This window comes from Equus quagga, chromosome 9, assembly GCF_021613505.1.
Source record: "Equus quagga isolate Etosha38 chromosome 9, UCLA_HA_Equagga_1.0, whole genome shotgun sequence".
Taxonomy (NCBI): Eukaryota; Metazoa; Chordata; class Mammalia; order Perissodactyla; family Equidae; genus Equus; species Equus quagga.
This window is the reverse complement of record NC_060275.1, coordinates 103,487,856-103,511,179: the sequence shown is the minus strand read 5'-3', so window position 1 is coordinate 103,511,179 and position 23,324 is coordinate 103,487,856. Positions and strand designations below refer to the sequence as shown.

Below are 23,324 nucleotides of genomic sequence, written 5' to 3'. Positions count from 1 at the left end.
TATGTATATATAATATATGTAAATATGTGTATATAATATATATAAATATGTATAATATATATAATTGTCATATATCATACATACAATATCAAAAGTCTACTTGTCTAATTTTTTTCTTATTCCTTCATATCTTTGAGAGGTACTGATCTAAAAGGTCATATATTAACATGTAGTATCTACATAATCTGGGTTAACATATGAATAGCACATAAAACACTGGCTCTGAAAATTACATTCTCTCTCTGGAGACTTCTGAGAAACAAGCAAGCCCGTATAATCCCTAGCCTAGGTAAGGCTGTTGTCCAAGGATGCTAGAAAAATGCTCTCTATCTCAAATTACTTAAATAATAGTAAAAATTGAATTGTGGGAATTAACATGTGTACTAAAGTTGATGCTAAATAAGCACCAGTACTAAATTTGAGAAATATAAATAAATATGACTTTATTTCAACACATTACTACATTAGTAATTTTATTACTATTTTAAACCTCTACCAATTAAGGAAAGCCTTAACTTGCATCTGTAGTTAAAACTTCTATATTAAATATGTTTTGTACTGATGACTTTGGAGACCAAATTGGCCCACACTACCCTCCCAAGCTCAAATATTTGAATGAAGCTGAAGTAGGAATCCTCATCTAAATAGTAGTGGATTTCACATAAGACCTGTTATGTTAGCCAAGTTTCCTCTGGGATTTCTTTCAGAGTAATTTCTGGAATTACTCTGATAGTGATAGCCACCATATTCTCTCTTCCATCCCTTCACCTGAGATAACGTATTGGAGATAATGATAAGAGCAGAAATTCAGCCTTTGCTTCATCCTTAGAGGAATCATTTAGGAATATGCTGGGGGTGTTTTTGGTTATGTTTGCACTACTCCTGCAGGTAGTTGATAGGAACCAGGAAGTAGGAAGGATTTAGGTAGCAAGTAGGCCAGTAGCCAGAGTCTCTAAGTGAGTTGGGAAGTGAGAGTTATATAGTATTCACTCCCTCACAGTAACAGAAGGAGATTGGGAAGAAAACTGAAGCCATACTCACCATGTTTACATACTCAGGCACATCCTGGGTAGCAGATTGCCTTCTGCACTCAAGGTTCAGGGAATATTTTTTCCTATCATATTATTTAATGATTTTGAGACTATGACTTTAGCTCTATAAAAATCTATGCAAAGTTGTGATATGTGTACATAAACTTAAATCACGGAATCTGTATCTTTGATGGTCAATCTCAGTCATCCCCATGACCATCAAACATTGAACGTCTGAAAGAATGTGAGGGTACATATTCTATGGCTGGATCCCAGTAACTGTTAAAATTCAATCAGCCTTTAGTTCTGTATTCAGAGTGACTTATTACATGGTTTTACCATGAAAATTTCAGTATAGAAGCTTACAATTTTCCAGGTATAACGATGCTAAATGGTAAACAAAGATAGACTTTGTGGCCCCACCTGGATATAATTGAGTTCATGTTGATTCTAATAAAAATCTGTAAAAATTATATATTGTAAAGAATATTTCTTTAAATAAATGATATGTTGTAAATTTCAAGAGAGTAAAAGAGCCAATCTTAACTAAGATTACAAGAAAATAATGACAGAAATGACATAATGAAAAGAGGAAATATATTTTAAACACATCAATATTTTCCACTAAATAAATGTACAGATATCAACATTTATTTAATTAATAATTCAACAATTAATCTAAGCTTCCTGTATTCTTTCTATGTCATGAATGTGCAACAGAAGAAAGACTATATAGATGCATATATACATTTTTTATGCATAGATCAGTAGTCTCATGTGTGTAAAGTGAAAGATCAAATATTGCTCATTGTGCAGTAGACATTTTGGTTGATGCATTTAATGCTTTAATTTTACTTAGCTTATTTTTATATTAATTTCAAGACAATAGACTTTTTTCCTGAGTTGAAGTATAACATTTACAAGTGTTTTATTTGTTAAGTTAACAAATATAACGTGGATATGATTATATCTTTTATATAATAATTTTATCACGCAAATAGTGTATGATTGACTTGTAACTGAATCAGCATTCCTATTGCTAGAAATAGTCAATATAAACATATTTGGTAGGTATTTGATTAAAACATACTTTACAATATTGTTTTGTTTATGATTAAGAAATTTTCTACACTTGAATTTATTTACCATGTCAACTGTTCTCTTACTCTCCCATTATATTGATAAAGAAAGAAAAGAGAAATAAGTAATTTTTTACTCTTCCTATAAGTTATCTCTTTTCATGCAAATTTGTGTATGATGTACTTTATTTCACTTGTCATTTTCTTATTCATTACAAAATTATTATATAGAAGAAAGAGACCAAGTGAGAGAAGTACGAATATTTTTCCTAATGTTAATTAACCACATCACTTAATTGATTTGATCTCATACTGTGTAATTTAGATCAGCTTGTTAGGTGTTTTTTTTCATTTAAAATTCAAGTAATGGAAACCATCAGCATTTTTCTGTAGCTTACTTCACAGATGGAGATCCTCTACAGATATCCATGATTATAGGAGATGGTAGCTTTATAACTATATGGAACAGATTTTTCAAAGAAAATATTTTGCCTTTATGTGACTTCAGGTAGAGCTCTTTTACCATGCCAGGCATTATTTCCATTTCCAAAACTGTATTACTACCTGCAGTTGTGGACAGTTTTCTCGATTATCTGGGTTACCTTTTGGGCCAAACACAGGCATCAAAGGCAGATTGTCTTTCAAGGAGGTTGATAAAAGGTTAGAGTTCTGAAGTCCCCGTGTAAGATTAGTCTTGGTTCTCTCATCTGGTGGCTGTGTGAGCTTGGACAAATTACTGAATCTTCCTTAATAATATAGCTTTGCCATTTTATTTGTAAAATTGAGCAAATACTATCTAGTCATTGTGAGAGTTAAGTGTGAATATGTACGTAAATCACTTTGCATAGTGCCTGACACATAGTAATTTGTTAGTCAATATCATTGTCACCATCATCATATCAGATTGGCAGGAAGTTCTGATATCTCAGGAATCATCTATTTTGCGACATTGAAACAGCAAACTATTTAGACTTTCATGATACAAATGTGTATGGCATTCAATTTTCTTTTCATCTCTAACAGATTTATAAAAGGAAATGGATGGAAATGTGTACTTAACAATGTCTCATATGCATATGTACACACACAAAGCCAAAAAAAATGAGTAGTGAATATTAGGAAATTATCTCCTGCATTTTTAAGCAATGAAAAATGTAGCTCAGGAAGGAAGACTTTTTTGTTCAACATAATTGCTTAACAGGCATGAACAAAGACAGTTAGTTATGGGGAATTCTCTTTTAACTTATTTATGTATGAAATATTTTTTTTGACTTTTACATTCAAACGGCTATTATTTTAGTTTGTAATTTTATGTCATATTTGCAGTTTAATTGCCCAACATGAGAAATATTCCTGCCAAAAGAGCGTCAGCTTCTAAAGAGACGGCTGTTCTGTTTATAAATGTATTCCGTCTTTTCCTCTGAAGGGTGTAATTCAAAATGACAGTACAGTAAAAAGGGCTTGACATGAAGGCATGTAAAATTTCAAGGGGATTAATTTTTTATTCATGCAAAATGTGAAAACCCTCTTTTTTCTCACAATTCAAAAATCTCTCTCACCTATTATAGTTTCAGACTATAGCTCAAATATGCTACTTGGTATATTTCTTCTGTTCTCTCATTTCTCTGTTTATAGTCACAATTCAACATATGTCACGTGACTTTTATTGCAGATGTGTTCTAAAATAATATGGCTTTAGAGTGGCAGGTAAAAGAAAAGAATAACTTTTCACTTGCATATTATGTTAAAATTAAGGAATTTGATCTTCAGAGCAAAAGAAAAAAAACCTTTGTCACTTAATTTTGTTGACCTTGGGTGAGTTATTTAATCTTTCTAAGCAAGTTATTTAATCTCTCTGAGCCTCAGTTTTCTTAATAGTAAAATGTGGAAAACAGAGATTTCAGTATGTTGTTGTGAAAATAAAATAAGATAATGATAAAGTTCTTGACACAGCATGTAAATGCTCTAAAAGTTCCAGTACACAAATCCCCCACAAGCTTATCTAGAGGGTTTCATCTAATTACCCTTAGATCTATGGATTCAAGCTTGAATAAACTCCAAACAAGCCTACTGCTTTATCCAGATTCGCTTTTCATTACGTAGACTCTAGAAGTGATCTTCCTGTTTCAGTGGCCCTGGAGCACGCCATCTTGCTTTCCTAAGCATACTCTAGTTTCTCTCCCATTGAGACGCATTTATTTTCCTGTACTCCAGTCTATTTGTCTGCATCCCTGTCCAAATTTTTACGAACCATCCTTCATCCATACACACAGGGCTGTATGATTCCACTGGCTGAATTTTATATTCCTCATCTGAAACATCTCCCTATCATCCTTGTGAATAAGAATATTGACACTATCTAGGAATATCCCTGCTCTTTCCTGTACTTTAGACTGAACATATTTTATACGCGTAAAACCGAAAACAGCAACCAAGTTTACAATGCTACCTTTTATATAAAAGCAGAGTCATTTCCCAAACTATCCTCCTCAGTTGGCTATTACAACTTGCCACACATAAGTAGCACAAAAAAAAAAATTAGTGCTTTTTGAGTTGGGAACATATTCTCTACTAATACCATATGCTAGAGAATCAAATGCATTATTTCTTTCTCCTTTTGAATATTTATTTATATTTTTTCTGTTTCCCTTAATAGCAAAGTAGGGGAAAGTGTTGCTCTAAGACTCTGTTATTAATCATAACATATTGTATACTAGCCAATTGTCACATAATTTCTATTTGCTAAAGTATGATTATTTCGAATCACCACTCATAACTTTTGGCCATCAGACTTTCTGCTCACCGAGTAAAAGTATTTCCATTGAAAAATACAGGTTGATGATTTTAAGAAAAAAATGACAAAATAGTAAAATATGAAAAACCATATAGCAAAAGGAATAAAATGTCCACTTAGTTAAGCATTCTCAGTGTTATACACTTGAGTAAGTGAACTCAACTCTCCTTCTGAAGTTGGAGGAGAAAAATCATTTTGTTTTGGTTTTTTAAACTGTCGATGCAAATGAGTAGCTAGTGATTTAATCAAATTCTTTATATAATCAGTGACAGAAACGTTCAGTTTCTGTATTGTAAGTCCTAGGAATGCTAAACTAATCCTTGAAAATGTACCAGAAACCGAACAGGTACTGATTGGTGTTAAATGTAATACTTAAAAGGAAACTAGATATAACACAAGTGAGAAGTATTCATTTTCAATAAGAAACAGAGTTACAGAGAAGATACAGGTGTGAATCATTCTATTATCATAGAAGCAGTAGCAATTTTCACCAATTGCGAAACTAAAATAAAATAAAACTAAAGTAATGTAAATAGCATCATTGTAATTATCATCTGATACACGGAAGTATATGAAAAGGATTCAACACATATAATCGCTAAAGACAAGACAGAGAAGTCTTATGCTAATGATATGATATAGCAAATAATATTATGGCATATGTGTCATAAATATGAGTCCTAAATTACACTGGAATTTTTATATTTATATTACTTTTTCAATTAATAAGAAATTACAGCAAGGTTTCCACCTGTTGTGAATATTTTACTTTAATAGGAATCAATAGCATAAAACTCATTGTTCAGTTATTGACTAATTTATATTATTTTCTGTTAAAGTCACATTGTACATGATTCTAATGGAAAATTAAAATTATGAAGTCATTTAATTTTTATCCATTAGCTTCTGCTTCCTAAAGACCAAGTCTCTGGAAAATTATTACAATTCCTATGACATTCAATGAAACGTAAGCAGTTTTTTTTAAAGCTGCACTAATTTAGACTGAACAGGAGAAAACGTACTTTTGGGGAACCGAGGTGGATTGTCATTGACATCAGTGAGGGTGATGTTGACTACTGTTGTTCCAGCTAGCCCTCCTAGTTGTCCGCCCATATCCTTGGCTTGGATGAGGACTTGGTATTGTTCTTTGACTTCCCTGTCCATGTTTGGCAAAGCTGTTCTAATAACACCTTAAGGGAAAAAAATAATAAAAGATAAATATCACAAAAGTTGTGTTTTCTAAAATAAAATAGTCCACAACAAGAAAATGATTTTATCTAGATTCACTAGCAAAGACATGCTAACAAAAATTGTGTGTTTTTTAAAAAGTGAAACACCCCAGATTTCCAATGGTTAGAATATAATTAAATACATTATACATATAATGAACAGCCATATAACGAAATGCTGTATAGCATTGTGGAATATGGCTAAAGAACAATGTAACAACTCTAAAACATGGTCCTCATTCATTAAGTCAGTCAGGTTAGACATGATTTACACAGAATAATCCTAGCTTTAAAAGAGAATGAAATTGTTAAACAATATAGATAAAAATATGTGTACTAAAAAAATTAAGTGGTTACATTGAGTGTCAGATTTCTAAAGAATGCCATTTTCCTCTTCATTATCTTTACATTCTAGGATAAATATATTACTTCACTTTTTTAGAACATGGAATATCTCCTTTGTGTATTTTATTTTGTCTTTCAGGATTCCTCTCAGTTATTTTAGCCACAGAATTTTTCACTTAGATTTCATTAAGCTTTCCCATTGTAAGGACATTGTCTCTCTTGTCACCAAGATACTCCAGCATCTAGGATAGTGCCTGCCATTTAAAATGAACTCAATAAGAATGTGGTGACCAACTGACTAGTTGAATGACTGGCTGAATGAATGAATGAATCTATAGATAATTAAATTTACGGTTCTGAATCATACAGCACATATGCATATTTACATATCTGACTCATTTTCTTCCCTTGCGCCTAAATGTAGAACTAAGTTATATTTATATTTATTCAGAGTAAAATAACTAAAACCTTCTCTACTTGTTGCAAGTACAATTATGAATAAATTTTATACCAAATTCCAATCTGTAGTCAACGGTTTTAGGAAGAGATCGCCAAGCATTTGTCTTAAACCCATGTGTCTTAGATAGTGTTGTTTCTTAAATAAAGTAGCATATATAAATAACAAAGATCATATCAACCATCAACACAAAGTATAGCACCCAAATCGTAGACTGAATATGCATCCTCATTTTATCTGCACTTTCCACTATCAACTTAACCATATGCTGTTCTGTTGCTAATTCAAACTTAACTACAATCTAAAATTTCTTCTGACCCTTGGCAGGAAATAGTTGCAAAAAAGGCAAGCTCTTTTTTTTGCTACTACTGCTCTATTCATACACTGGTACTGACACCATTTTAATTCAATGTTTGTCCTCTCTTCAGCTCAGATTCCTTATGTTTCATTTCCAAGACTCTTAACTAAGATTCTTCATTTCTGCATCTCAGTGGCCTGGCCCTACATGCCATAAGCTACATGACTTCTGCCTGTCTTATAACGTTTACATCTTCTAGATAAATGCCTGGGTTTAATTCATATGTGTGCTATTGTCCTGTTCTTGGCTAGATCTATCTTTACTATCTTTACTCAATTCTTTTCCAAAATGAATATGGAATACAAATATATATGATTCACGTATGAATCATATATATATATATCATTTCCAATATGAGTTATACATACAATTTTTACTTTTCTCAATTCATTTCTAATAAAAATTTTCCAATATGAAAATTTATAAATATGCTATATATATATAAATTTTATACTTTATATAAAAAATACATAAATAGGAAGATGGTATGAAAAAAGAGCAAATAGGCATGATTAGACTTATTTAAGACTAGATTTTTTTTTCTGTTGATATGTTCCAATTGTCATCAAGGCCCCAAACTGCCCTGCCCTCCTCCTGCTCTATCCTATCTGTGGCTTCCAGCCCTCCATTTAGTGGAATGTGGCTCGACTGGAAGACTATAGATTAGAATCATTAGAATCCAGAGAGAGGAAAGGGTTGTATGCGTAGTTTCAAAGAAAATCTTCTCTGATGAACATGGTGGGCTTCCCTTTCTCCACCACCATTTCCATTTAAGAACCACTGTCCCAGAGAAATAAAATATGGCATTTCTAGAATTTTTGGAGTTGAATCTAGGGAATCAGGCAGACTACCAAGTTCAATGTGATAAGAGAAATCTTCAAATACTGTGGTCTACTGAAAAAGCCTGGGAAGAAAAATCTCCTTTTCAAGAAGTTGCTTTTTTATGCTCATCCATTGTTTAGTAATTGCCTAACATTTAAAAACAAATAAGCAAAAATGGACTGCACGGTCTTGAGTAAGGAGAAAACTTGCAAAGCACTGGGCTAATGCACTGCAACAATAGAATGTAACCAGCAGCGGAAATGCTACATTCTAATATTTCAGTTCTCAGGTTTAAGTTCATGTGTCTATCTCTATTTTCAGTATTTGTATACAAAGATACAGTGACAGGCTTGTATGATAATAGCTGAAGCCTAAAAAGAAAAAAACCCCACATGTTTCATAAAATAGTATAAATACTCCACAAACTTAATTCATTTGAAATATTTCTTAAATAAATTATATTTATTGGATGAAAAGAGTAGATAGGCAAGTATACATTGAAACCTGTTATAATTTGAGTGTCTTGTACCTGATGAACTTTCCAACATTAATCAAGACAATTAGAGTGAAGACAAGAATGAGTAAAATAATCAGATTTTGTTTCTGCCAATATACGTGGACATGTATGGTTGAGAGAGTTATAAACTTAAAATGATATATCAAGAGACACTAATCTGCCAGGGGCTACATTCTCCCTTTGCAATCACCCTCATGTGTGCAAGCCCCCCCAGATTTGGTGCATCTCAGCTAATTTTGTAAAATCATAAAACATTACATGTGATAATCAAGGATATGGTTTTACAGAGTTATTTCTTGAATTGAGTGTTGAATTGCATGATTGAGACATGGGACAATAAATTCAGTCAACACTTGTACTAAAATATTCACGCAGGTGCTGCTATTAGGTTTGAGGTTATAATGGTTAATACTCTTTCATTGGCCCGTCCGTTTTCACTTTGTATACTTTTCTGGACTTCTCTCTGCTCTCCCGCTTCTGGTTGCTAATTGGCAGGAGATTGGATGGTATAAGGGGAATGAGGCTGAGTTTTCTTTCCGTGGATCCCCCATAAGCCACACTGTCCCCGGCCATAGTCCCTCACTGAACACATGCATGTGTCTCCGGGCCCCCCCCCCTCATTCCTTCAGCCCTAGTGTGGTGACCACAGCTACTTGTTATTCCTTCTCCAGATTCTGCCCTATCCCTTATAGCTTCCCTGAAGCCTGCTCGCACTTTCACAAAGAGTCTTTTTATTAGCTAATTTCAAATTGCCCAATTGGGTGTCATCTGTTTTCATCTGGAATAATAAATTATACAGTCTCTGTACAAGGTTCTTTCATAGAATGTACACTTAATAGATATGTGTTCATGTGGAGTGGTGAAGAGACCATAAAGAGGCACTTAAATAATTAAGATAATTTCAGATGGCGATTAGTGTTATGAGAAAATGAAATCAAGTACATTTGCTGATGGTGTCAGGAAGGTTCTTTCTGAAGAAAAGCTTTAGAGCTGTGATCCCAGAGAAGTGGAGGAGGCAGAGCTGAAAACACAGGGAAGAGCATCCTAGGGAGGGAAAACAGGAAAGCACTGCTTCTTCAAGGTGCACAAGAAAGCAGCCAGAGGCTGATATGGCTGCAGCATATCTACCACTATAGGGAAGGATGATGTAAAATAAGACCACAGAGTGGGAAAGAAGAAGTAACATAGTAGTTTTCAAAGATAAATCAACCCTCTGAGGAAGCATCTTGAGACTCAACAAATGAGACTACATCAAACTACAAAGCTGCACAGCAAAAGAAGCAATCAACAAAATGAAAAGGCAACCTATGGAAGGGGAGAAAATATTGGCAAATCGTATCTCTTATAAGGGGTTAATACCCAAAATATAAAAGAACTCATGCAGCTCAATAATAAAAAACCAAACAATCTGATTAAAAAATGGGCAGAAGAACTAAATAGACATTTCTCCAAAAAAGTCATGGCCAATACTTACATGAAAAAGTTGGTTGACATCACTAATTACTAGGGAAATGCAAATCAAAACCACAGTGAGATATCATCTCATACTTATTAGAACGGCTGTCATCAAAATTCCAAGAGATAACAAATGGTGATGAGGATGTGGAGATAAGGAAACCCTTGTACACTATTGGCGAAAATGTATATTAGTACTGCCACTATGGAATACCATATGAAGGTTCCTCAAAAAATTAGAAGTAGGACTACCATATTATCCAGGAGCCCCACTTCTAGGTATATATCCAGAGGAAATGAAAGCAGGATCTCAAAGAGATATCTGCACCTCCCTGTTCATTGCAGCATGATTCACAACAGCCAAGGTATGGAAACAACCTAAGTCAACAGATGACTGGACAAAGATGTAGTATATATGTGTGTGTGAGTGGGGATGTGGGGTTGGGGAAATGGGGGAGATGCTGGTCAGAAGGCACAAACTTCCAGTTATAAGACACATAAGTTCTGGGGATCTAATGTATAGCATGGTGATTGTAGTGAATATTACTGTATTATACACTTGAATATTGCTAAGAGAGTAGCTCTTAAAAGTTCTCACCACAGAAAAGAAATGGTAATTATGTGATGTGATAGAGGCTTTGGCTAACACGTTGTATACTTTAAACTTACACAATGTCATATTTCACTTATATCTCAAGAAAGCTGGAAATATGTTCATTATTATTTTGAGACTATTAGAAAGATAGATAGATAGATGATAGATAGATAGATATAGAAAGATAGATGAACAGTGGATGAATGGCTCTATCTTCCATTCACTGAAGATTAGAGTCCCAAGGAGCCCTAGGCCACTAGTTTGTTCTTAAAAGAGCAGCCATGGTGGTGAGGTCAGAGTATGAACCAGGTCACAGTGCCCCTCTACTCTGAAATGCTCAGAGACTGTCCAGGTCACTCCGGGTAAATGCCTTGCACAATCCCCACCTTCCCACTTAACTCCCTGAGTTTATCTTCCCTAACTCCCTCCTTCATTCACTAGAGCTTTGCACACTCTCTTCCCTTTGCCAGAAATGTTCTTCCCAAGGTTTACTCAAGAACGACTCTTCCACTTCCTTCATATCTGTTCTCAAAGTCATCATCATAGGACTTTGTTGGTCATTCCATCTAAAATTCTATACTGAATTAGTTTCCTGTTGCTTCTGTAAGAAATTACCACAAACTTACTGATCTAAAAATAACACAAACTTATTATCTTACAATTCTGAACATTAAAAGTCCAACATGGGTCTTGCTGAACTAAAATCAAGGTGTTGGCAGGATGAATTCCTTTCTAAAGACTTTATATCTTCCGAAGATGCCTAAACTCTCTGACTTCTGCCTGTCTTCCCTCATCTTCTAAGGTAGCAGCATAGCATCTTCAAATCTTTCCTGGGCTCTGACTCACCTGCATCCCTCTTATAAGAACACATGCAATTAAATTTAGCCCATTCAGATAATGCAGAATAATCTCCCCACCTCAACTTCAAGTGATTAGCAAACCTTAATTCTATTTGCAAATTTAATTCCCCATCATGATGTTACATAGCATATTCACAGGGTCCGGGAACTAGGACACGGACGTTTCTGGGAAATCATTATCTTGCCTACAACATATATGTCATATCCCAGCATGTCATTTGCCTTTTCTCTATTTTATAATTTCCTCCTTAGCCCTTATTGCTATTCAAAACACCATATATTTCACTTATTTATTCTGTTTGTTTCGTATTCCCCAAAACAGAATGTATATTCCTGAAGATGGAGTTTTTTCTTTATTTTTTTCTTCCCTGTAGGATATCTATTTCTAGAGTAATGCCAGGAATATAGTAGGTACACAATAAATATTAGTGAAATAAATGAATTAACATCTAACAACAGTTTGGGTAACATGTGGCAAAGAACATGTATCTTTCAAGACAGAATATGATTTAATATATTACTAGTAATCTTGGATATTATTGACCAAAATACTCAAGATGTAATTTTGAGTAAGATGGAGTTGTTAGTTTCGACCTATGTGAATACTGTGTGTATAACTAATGTATTATGAAAAAAACCCAACTTAGTTAAAGGTTATTTTCTCACCTGAAAATGATCTCTTTTAGTAGATCACAGACTCTAGTGTTGGCCATGTCGTGGTTAAACTTTTAAAATGATTTGAAGGAAGCATTAATGCACAAATCTGTTGGGAATAGCTAATAGATGGCAGGATAGTAAAATAATGATAGTTAAAGATGGGAACCTTAACTTTATCTGCGATAACGTAAGTTTCTTTTTACAATTCACAGCTAATTGTGTTTAAAACAGTTATGAGAGATCTGCTTTGCAGAAGTTCATATGAAAAGTTAGAGTTTCATTTCATCACAGTCTTAAAATAGACTAAAATGTGAAGTGGATTGTTTGCAAAGCTAGTGCATTCTTAAAGAATATTAACAAAAATGTGTCCATCACTACACAGATGAAGTATATGGTTTTTAAAAAATTTTTTGCCAATAAGTCTTTTGGAGACAAGAAGAGTTACCAGGTTATTTTCATCAGAAGGAAATTCAGAGACCATATGGTCCAACTTCTCACTGATAACATGCCTTAACCATTCTTTAGGATTTGGAAGTCACTTCCTCAGGAGTTCTTGCCTCGGGAAGTTTCTCCTGCCTCCATCAGTCTATATCTAGCACCCAGCCATAGCATGATGTATCATAGATTTTTATCCTATAAAACTCGAATGTAATCTTCAGAGGACCTGATGATCTCCCTAAAATACAGGGATCTACTTGAGGGTCTACTTGATTCATCTCAGCACCTCAGTAGCAAAGTACCTGTCAGGCCATTGGTTATAAATAAATGTGCATCAAATGAATTAATAATAACCAAATCCAACGCCATTAGCTCATGGCTCATCATCTGCTTTAACACTTCCAGCAAGATGAAGCTCACGATCTCATGAGGTGCTCCTCTTATTTATGGACAAGTACTAACATCTTTTTTTTTTTGATATGAAACTAAAATTCTTTATTCCTGTCACTTATATTAGCCATTTACAGCCCTTTCCTCTTGAGCAGCACAGAATACAGCAGTTCCTTTTCTGCACGACAACGCTGCAACTTCCTAAAGGCATGTACCACATCCCCCTGGAGTATTTTCCATTCAAGGACAAACATTCTTAGTTCTAGCTGCTGGTGTGTGCCTTCCAGGAGTTCTAAATTAAGGCAAGTGGAGTTCACATAGAATTCTCATGAAGTGTGACAATGCAGAATACAAGGGAACCATCGTCTGCAGTACATTTTTAGTCATGGGACTTCACTACACATGTGTAAAAACTACCCAGTAGGTAACATGTGTTGTTTAAATCTAATAACTTTCTATCTCTCTGACACATCTTTCCTTCCTCATATGAATAAGCATCTATTGCTTTCCTTGCTCTTGCTATGTCAATAATCAGTCCTTGTCTTATGTAAAAAGTATTAGAGTGACTATTTTGTGTAGGCAAATACTCTTTTAGTTTGCCCTTGAAGAACGAGGAGAATCTATCTTTCTCTCACCAGTACCAATTGAGATATCTGAATCCTGTAAGTCTTTCCTCTGAGTTAATATCAAAAGCATTTTCAAGCCATAAAACATTGTAAGTATTTATATAGTACTATATAGCATTAGCTCAAAGTATAGTCTAACCCGTGCTTTAATTTTAATATACGGCTTTCAAAGACCAACACATTTTTAAAGACCTAGATGAATAAATACCAGTCAGGATATGGGACAAGGTTTCATTTAGGACATAGGCTTGTATTGTTTCTGAATAAAAGGTGATGGTTGGAGTCAAAGAGCAAAAATCTTGAGAAAGCCTCAGTTCTCTCATCAACCATTGTCAGATTTCTGTAAACAGAGGCTGGGAGAGGATCTCTGAGTATGAAATATCAGAATAGTAAATAAAGGGAAAAAAAGAAAATAACACATGCATGCAACTCCATTCTCACTCTATTGTTTTCATATGAATTCTATAAATGCATGTATAAATATATAAAATAAAAACCTATAAAAGCACATTGTTTTTAACAATGCACATAAAGGAAAAGATACTGATGACAAAGTTCTGGAGATGGGTGGTAGTGATGATTACACAACACTATGAATGTAATTAATGGTACTGAATTGTACTTAAAATGGTTAAAATGGTAAGTTTTATGTTATGTCTATTTTATCACAATAGAGAAATGCAAAGTTTATAAATTTAAAAAGATTTTGAGAGAAAGTAATATCATCATGCTTTCTCAAGTAGGGATCAGATCATTTCGAAAAATACACATTATCACCACATGATACACAAAATGATAATATTTAGTTCCCCCTTCAGTCTAGTTTTTAAAATCATTTCAGGAGAAAATTAAATACTTTAAAAGAATTTAAACATAAATTAAGTCATGAGATCAATCACTTATAGTAATTTTGTTTGCCTAAATGAAATTATTCTATTATCAATGCTATGGAGATGTTTAGCATCCTGATTTCAGGCACTGGATAAAATACTACAATGCCTATTGTTTAACATTTTCTAGATTATAGGTATTTTCCTAGTGTATAATAAACATTAAGCATAAAAATGTATATAATATAATAATTTAATATGCTAATATGACATTTTTATGTTTTATAAACATTAAGCATTATCAGCATGAATTTTATTTAATGTTTTATATGTTAAGCTACATTTTTGAGTTTTTAAAATATCATTTGAGGCATATATATAATGTATGTATATTTCAATTCACAATAAGTAATTTCATAGTTAAGCCAAATTATTGCCAAAGTAGACACTTTTAAAGAGAAATATTATTTCTTGGCTTATTTCATAAAATGCATTAATTTATATTGTTTATAAATAAGCTTGCTGTATTTAATTCGATAGAGATGCTAGGAATGTCAAATAGCAATATCAATAAGGAAATCTTTTTCAGTTTCTCATTCCAAATGAATAATAAATGGTTATATTTATCTCTTCATAAATATTTAGGCACCAGAAGTTTTGATGAGATTCTTCCTTTAAGAATTATTTTAAAAAGTATTCTACACTCAAATGGGGAAAATTTTAGATAATATTAGTTTTTCATGCATTTTATTTAATAATAGCAAAAGGAATCATAAAAGGAAGCTATATGGCTGGAACAAATGGAGACTATTTCTGAGAAATTGCAATTATCCTTGATTTTTGATTTACTCTTATCCACCGCAAGGTGATAAATTTGACAAAAAGTCTTCTTAATGGTTTCTGTGCATGAAGAACTAGTTATCATTCTATTAATGAAGTGCCTCATCATCCACTCTTTTCCTGCCTAGTGGTCTGAGGCATTGTTAATATCAAGACTTCTGTCTCCAGTGAAAATCAATGCTCAAAAAATCTATTCCACAGTTTATGCCAGAATTGCCTCACCTTTAGTTCTAAATAATAAGCATCACATCAAAATATACATACACAATTATAAAAGTCATATTATGAACATTCATGCTCTTCTGCAAGATAATACTTTCTAAAGGCATTAGAATTCATCTAAAGTTGATATTGAGCAAGTAAAGTCAAGGGGAGAGCAAGTCTTTTGACTCATATAATTATCCTCTGTCTAGTATTAGTATGACAATAGCAATTATATTCTTAACCCATGCTTTATGCTTATGTTCATCTTTATGTGATTTTATCTTGCTTTTTTTAAGTTAGATATTGGCTCTATTTATAGTTATTTCACCAGTATTAAATCTTTAATCTTTTTTATGCCACATTACTCTGAGTATATAATCTCACCCACTCTGTAGAGTTAATCACTGCAACCCAATAAGTGTACCTCACACTGAACCCCCGTCTTCACCCGTCTCTACACACTCTCCTTTCTCTTTCTTCCATCTCCTCTATCTCTGAGGAGTGCTTCTCAGAGTTTGAAAGGATCTAAGAGACATATGCTGCCCATACTTTTGTTTCTGGTCAGAATATCCATTATGGTAAATTTGGAAAAGACAGGTAATTATATAAGAAAAATAACCCATAGTACTCCCATCTGACAAAAGGATGTATGATACTTCAGATAACTTCTCTTCATTATTTGTCTATACATTCAGCCTATTATCCAAATCTTCTTAATTGTTCCGAAATGTTCTACCACCTTAAACTTCATTGAACAACTTCCCCAAACTCTTTCCTCAACAAATTTCCCTTTTTTCTACAAATATATATGATTTTCCCACAGTTAAACAACAACCACCACACAGCTTCCTTAACACTGACCTTGCCAAACATCTTATCTTCACTGCCGTGCTTCTTGAAAATAACTTATGTTCTAGGTGTAACCTCCCCATCACACACTCACTCTTAACACTTGACACTCTGGCTTTTGGTCTCTGATCCTATTTCCAAACTAAAAGAGCTTCTTTCTCCTAACCTTTCTGGATTCTCTTCGGCTCTGATGATCCCTTCTTAAAAAGCTGATGTGGTCCTTACGACAATCTACTCTTTTTTTAAGTTTACCATAGGGAGCAACTTCCTGCCTGTTTCTCTTAACTTTTTGATGACTTCTCTTCCCTATTGGCTTGATGAGGAGAGTAAGAAGTGAGGAGAGAATGGCAGACTCAGTTGACAGAAAGTTTGCAGTTTCTCTGTTTCCACTTAATTGACTTTGCGTTTCTAGGCAATATTAATACATAGTTAATTACTAATTAACCTATATCTAATTGGTATTCCAGATTTTAGCACACACTTACGAGGAAGCATAAATTTTGAACTGTTTAGTCTATTTGCATGTATAGTGTCTGAAATTAATACCTTTCAAATTGATGTAGCTCTTTAAAGATTTATTTACAAATTGAAAAAGAAATTTATTAGTTCAGTATGTTAACAATTTATTCCATTATTTTAAGCTAATATAATAAATATTATTGAATTCAATATACAATATGTTATAATGTACTATGTAAGAGTTAATAAAATAACTGTCGTTGTGGAGTTCCTGCTTTAACTGTGACATGAACACCTACTTCGATCACTTGTCACGTGACTGGATCTCCTTAAAAACTCTACAGCATTCAAAAATAAATTCTCTAGAAACAAGGGCACCTCATTTCATTTAAAAGGGAATCCAAATCTTCCTGAGTATCCTCCTGCCATTTTCTTTACTTTCCATAGATTCTTATATATTTGGCTTTGAAAACTGCAATTTAAATGGTTTTACTTAAAAATGAGACTGGCTTCAAAAGCATAGACCAGAAAAATTAGTGATCTTGGTCTTCCACGTTAGTCTCCCTTCCCCTGTGAGAAGCATGTCTAGATTTATCCAAATCCATTCTCCCTAACCCTTGATAAAGATAGCAATAGAAGCTCCTTGATTTTACCACGTGTTGACAAGGTCCCACACTGAATATAATTGAACCCAACCAAGAAAACCTGAAATGAAAAGCTATTTTAGCCAGAAGAATCAAAAATCAAATAAGCCCAGATTTTTGAAAATTTAAAGTGGAACATACAGAGAATCCCTAGCTAACAAATTTGGACTTGACACCTATATACGAAATGGTTTATGTCTACACAAATTTCAATCGAAAGGGAATAGTTCTGCAGCAGCAAGTTAAGAGTCTATCTTCCTTTGCTTAATGTGCAGCACATTGAATCTTTATTGCACTATTAGAATAGGCAACATCCATGCCAAGATTTAATTAAAGCTTAAATATTTGAAGGGGTGGTGATAATTTGTCTCTAATCAAAAATTTACCTGTTTTGGGATCAATAGAGAAATAAGGTTGTCCCTGAAGAATGCTGTAAACGACTCTGGCACTGCTTCCATAGGTCGGGTCGTCTGCATCCGTGGCCTTGACCTGGAGCACATAGGCACCTGGAAAATGAGACAATATGACTCTAGCATCTTTTTTTTACAGAGCTCAAGGTCATGTCTGTCATCTGCTGGCTCCACTTTCCTTTGGAATTTCGCATTCCTCAATGATTCTGTGAGTATATGATGTCACTGAGAATATTTAACTATTATAACCAAAATGTTGGGCAGATATTAGCCATTAGTGCAAATGATACATATTTTAAATATCTATTTTTAGAGCTGTGTCCATTTCCAGTACCTAGATCATTGAACTGGAAGTCATCATGATAGCTTTATTGATTTGCACACCAAAGAAAACATGACACTGCTTACATTAGCTCATCCGCTTTAATTCTATGATTAGGATATCAATAGAGAAGCTAAAAGGTTTAAAGGCTTACTGAAATTTAGAGGGTGTTAAGTAATTTGCAATTGCAATTTAAAAATCAACAACAACATATGGCGTTAGGAAGCCTAATTAAGGACCGAATATTTAGGAAATTCAGGAACTGAAAATAATATTAATTATAGTTACAGGAGCACCTCTATGCCTCATGACTGAATTAACTTAAGGGTTCATTGACATAGGAAAACACTGAAGGCAATGTAAATTATCTGTAGCTTTGCTAATTTTTTGACATTTGGTCATATTATTTATGTACTAGGAGAAGTTGAAGGGAGATTTGTTCCTGCATTTTTGTCTATGTATTCACAAGCATAGTTAAGTCCTCCTCAAGGAGTTTTTAAGTGGGTATCTCTTCTTAATGTTATGCTCAAAATTACTATTCTGAGTTGAGAGTAAAGTAAAATTAAAAGTGTCAAATGATATAAATAAAATAAATATGTCAGTAGATATTGTAACGGTAGCATCTTCTGGTAGTCAGAAGAAAATCTTTACTAAGCATAAAGGAGTGGTTTGTACATCCAAAGTTAGACAATGGACAGAACATCTTCATCTCTTGGAGGCATTCACAGTAACTGCTTGCTTTTGGGAAAGCAAGATTACTCCTTTCCTTTCAGTTACTTCTTCAGGCTTTTTTCTTCAGGCAGTACAAAATTGGAAGAAACTAAATCTTTAAGGTTTGCTCTAAAAGCTAAGAGAATGAATTATCTTGTTACCTTTATTTTTTTAATAAATAAAGTGTTAGAATGGTGAAAAAATAAGAAATGATAACTTTCAGTAGATATTTAATGCCAAATGCTTTATTTTAAGATGCTTTGGTGAATTCCAGCTATATCAACAGATGAAAAATATGCTTTATTACAGCAGCCTTTCCCAGGAAAGGAAACTTCTAAAAGGAAAGTAAGCAAACATTACTAGGATGTCAAGAGTGATAACTGATATCATCGTCATCACTATCATCAATATGAGTACCATCATTAATAATTATTTGACAAATAGGCGTTGGGGACCTGTATTAAAGATTCATCAAAACTACATCCTCCTTAATGCTATAGGGATGAATAGTTTATCAGGAGTAAATTTCTCTCTTCTCTCTGCTCTTCCCCCTGGATCTTCACTATCCTTTCATCACACATGTGTTGTGTGCGCAAAGTCTACAAATATTAAATAATGCCCAAATTCTAGGCATAAATATTGCAGTCGAAAAGCTGTGGATTATTTAACTCTGAAGATACATTTGAAGAAAAATCATTTTATCTGCAAAAACTATTTTGTAGCAAACCAAATAAACTTTTACCTGACTCACACCATATGCTCAATGGGGAATACAGAGGCAAATAAAATAGTATCTTTCCTTTTACGTTTTTGTTGTTAATATTAATATGAACCTTCACTAAGTATGCAGGAAAATATTTTCTTACAAAAGTGGTATTGCATTCTTTATGTTCATTATTTTTTTCTTTAAAGCTCAATATTAAGAGAGCAAATTAAGAACCACTCCCATAAGTCATAGAAGCAGCAGATACGTGTTATTCAATTCCACTTTATGCAACTCGAAAGGATCAATGGATAGTAAGAATAACTGCACTTGTAGCATTTTTCTCCAGTTTCATCCATACTATCAAAAATGATTGTTCAGGGGCAGCCCCATGGCCTAGTGGTTAAGTTTGGTGTGCTCCTCTTCAGCGGCCCAATGTGCTGGCTTGGATCCTGGGTGCAGACCTGCACCACTTGTCAGCCATGCTGTAGTGGTGATCCATATATAAAATAGAAGAAGATTGGTACAGATGTTAACTCAGGGCTAATCTTCCTCAGCAAAAGGGAAAAAAAGACTGTTCACTCAGTTACAGTAGAGATTAACTCTGGTTTAGTGAAAAAACAGATTCCAATGTTAGTTATTAGAAAGTGCTTAGAGCTGCCTCAATAGATGTTTCCAAGAACACAGTTAAGCACCATTATATCAGCTTGTTTTACCGGTTCTTTCATGAATTTCACCACACTAATGCAAAAGAGAGATTTCATATGCCCTTCATTAGGAAGACTCGGTTAATTGCCTGCAGCATGTAAATCTCCAGACTAACTTCCTCAGTGCTTGTATAGCACACCAGTTCCCGGCACTATTAAACACTAAATGCCCAAGAGTTGTGGTTGGGGACATGCTTAATGTGCAAGAAGGAAATAATATAATCAATGATATTCACAAAACTGGTGTAGTCTTATGTAGCGGTCATTTTCAAATTTAGTCTCTTGTCACTCAAATCTAGGATGACAACATAATATCTCCAAACATTAAAGTGCGGAAAGAATGTAACTCACAGAGAAACCATTCCTTTATGAGCAGCTGGAGATGGAGTGCAGAATGGGCAATGGAAAGCATTGAATCACTTCAATTTTCCATGCAACACTGCTCTCACTAGTAGTAAATTAATTAGTGTAATTTTTAGTAAAGATCAAAGCTAATACTAAAAACGTTATTTTATAGTAATAGTAAAATTTATAGTAACTAGTAATAGTAAAATTCTGAATTCATAGCAATAGCAAAACTAAATTTTAAGCAGTCACTCAAAAGTGAATATATATAATATGTACTAATATCATATATGTGTATATATATAAATAATAAAGCAAGAACAAATAAATTGATCATTGAGAGTTATGGCACCATCAGGAAGAAAGAACGAGCATTAGGAGAAGGCTATGTGATATAAAATGAAAACCAAACAGGGGTTTTGCTAAAACACTTAAAAATAACTGTGCATTATAGCTCGTATGAGAACGAATTTGGATATCATTTTTAGTACGCATATATGCATATATCAAAATGTATTTGAAAAATTAGTTCCATGTTAAATTCACAGTCACTATATGATGTGATCTCAATCTTTTGCCAATAAACATTCGTATCATCATAACATTTTGAATAAAAAACATATTAAACAGGGATACATTACCTACATGAATTAAATTAGTCAATATTTTCTCCCATTTATGTTGAAGACTAATTAAAGACATGGTGTTTGGCTTAGTAATCCCAGTTTGACAATCCCTACATATAATATTTTATATGGTTGGGCAATAGACCTACACAAACACAGAAAATCACACACACAAAAGAGTGATTTAACAGTTTTCTCAAAGTTATGAGCATGCATTCACCCATTCAGTCAGTTATTCGTTTAACAAATATTCAGACTTCCTATGATGTGCCAGGCACACTGTTCAGGGTACTAGCGAAACATCACGAGTGAAATTGAGAGGCCAAAATACTCTACGATACTATTCTATCTAGAGGGGAATTGGAGAGGGAATAATTTTTTTTGTTTTAAGATTTTGTTTTTTTCCTTTTTCTCCCCAAAACCCCCCAGTACATAGCTGTATATTCTTCATTGTGTTTCCTTCTAGTTGTGGCATGTGGGACGCTGCCTCAGCGTGGTTTGATGAGCAGTGCCATGTCCGTGCCCAGGATTCGAACCAATGAAACACTAGGCCGCTTGCAGTGAAGTGCGCAAACCTAACTACTCGGCCACGGGGCCAGCCCCAAAGAGAGGGAATAAATTTTAAAATAAACAAATATATAGACAGAGAGAGAGAGAGACAGATGATATCCCATTGTGATGAGCGCTAAGGAATAAAATATGACAGTGTAAGGAGTGACAAGGTAAGGGACTTTTTCATATGATGATCAGGAAAAGCAATTTTGAGAAAACTCATTTATGTGGAGACATGAATGAAGTGAGAGGTAAGAGGTTTTTTTTTTTTTTTTTTTTATGAAAGCTCATGCCACGCAGAGGTAACTGTAGATACAAAATGGTCTTGAGGCAAGGGCTGTTGGAAGTGTTGAGGGGAACCTCAAGGAAATCAGAACCCCCTTCCCTGTGGATTGAAAAGCAGATGGGATAGAGAGGTGGTGGAGAAGCCACTGTTTTTAAGCGACCGTTAGGACTCTTTCAGAGTTTAGCTACCCCTCCAACATGCATCTATCTTGTTATAACTACCTATCTATCTTCTTACCTACTAATCTGTATTTCATTTTCATGAAAGAGAATGGAACTATTCACATTCTGGAACCCTTCTTCACTCATTAAATAATAAATTGGGGAGGCATGTTATAAAAGCACATAAGTATTATTAAAATAATAAATATTATTAAATAATAAACACACATAATCATCTGTAATTAATCTCTTTTAGTGGACACTCTGTTTAAAGGATTTTGGGGTTTTTTTCCTATGACTGACAATTTTACAAATTGGTAAATTCCTACCATTGAGATAGCTGGGTCCAAAAGCATATGAATTCAGCATGTTGATATATATTGTCAAGATGTGACTACCTAGAGATTGTACTAATTTACATTCTTGCCAACAGAGTCTGTTTTCCAGTTTTCTCACCAGCATTCATTGTTCTTATTTTGATTTTGTAGATTAGGAGTGAATTTAGCACCGTACGTTGATTGGTCATTTTTATTTTGTGTGTATGTGTATAAACTCTACTCAGATTCTTAACCCATTTTATTTTCATAGCTTGTATCTATCTGTCAATCTACCTATTGAAAGTATATTTACTAGCTTATTTTGACTTAGTTTGTAGTCACTTTTTTCATTTTATGATCATTTTAAGTGGTTTTCTTTTATATGTATATGTTTATGTGTGTGTGCCTGCATATATACTTATCTCAAAAGTACTATTCTATAACTGTGTTTGATGAGATTAGGTGCTTTGCATTATCCCTTCTTCCTGAATTCTGTTCAATGAGCATGTGGGTTCTGGAGCCAGGAGCAGGCAAGCCAGTTTGCTTTTGTAATACAGCCACACATGGCCTACTTTTCCTTGTAGGTGTGTCATGTGATAGTTGTGCTTTCTTTATTTGGTTTCATTAAGATCAATATTATCAAGACAGGGATGACTTTTAGAAATAATCTGGCTCAATGTCTGCATTTTACCGTCGAAGAATTGA

The 23,324-nt window shown here is 33.8% G+C and overlaps 1 protein-coding gene across 1 annotated transcript in view; it reads right to left on the bottom strand.

Annotated features, from left to right (window-relative positions):
• The window catches only part of CDH12 (cadherin 12), a 273,039-nt gene that overhangs the window by 76,660 nt on the left and 173,055 nt on the right, over positions 1-23,324 (bottom strand). The window contains exons 3-4 of the mRNA XM_046672150.1: positions 17,866-17,985; positions 5,927-6,094 (exon numbers count right to left, since the gene is read on the bottom strand). Of these exons, the coding sequence (XP_046528106.1) occupies positions 5,927-6,094; positions 17,866-17,985 (288 nt within the window). The remainder of the gene's footprint in view (positions 1-5,926; positions 6,095-17,865; positions 17,986-23,324) is intronic.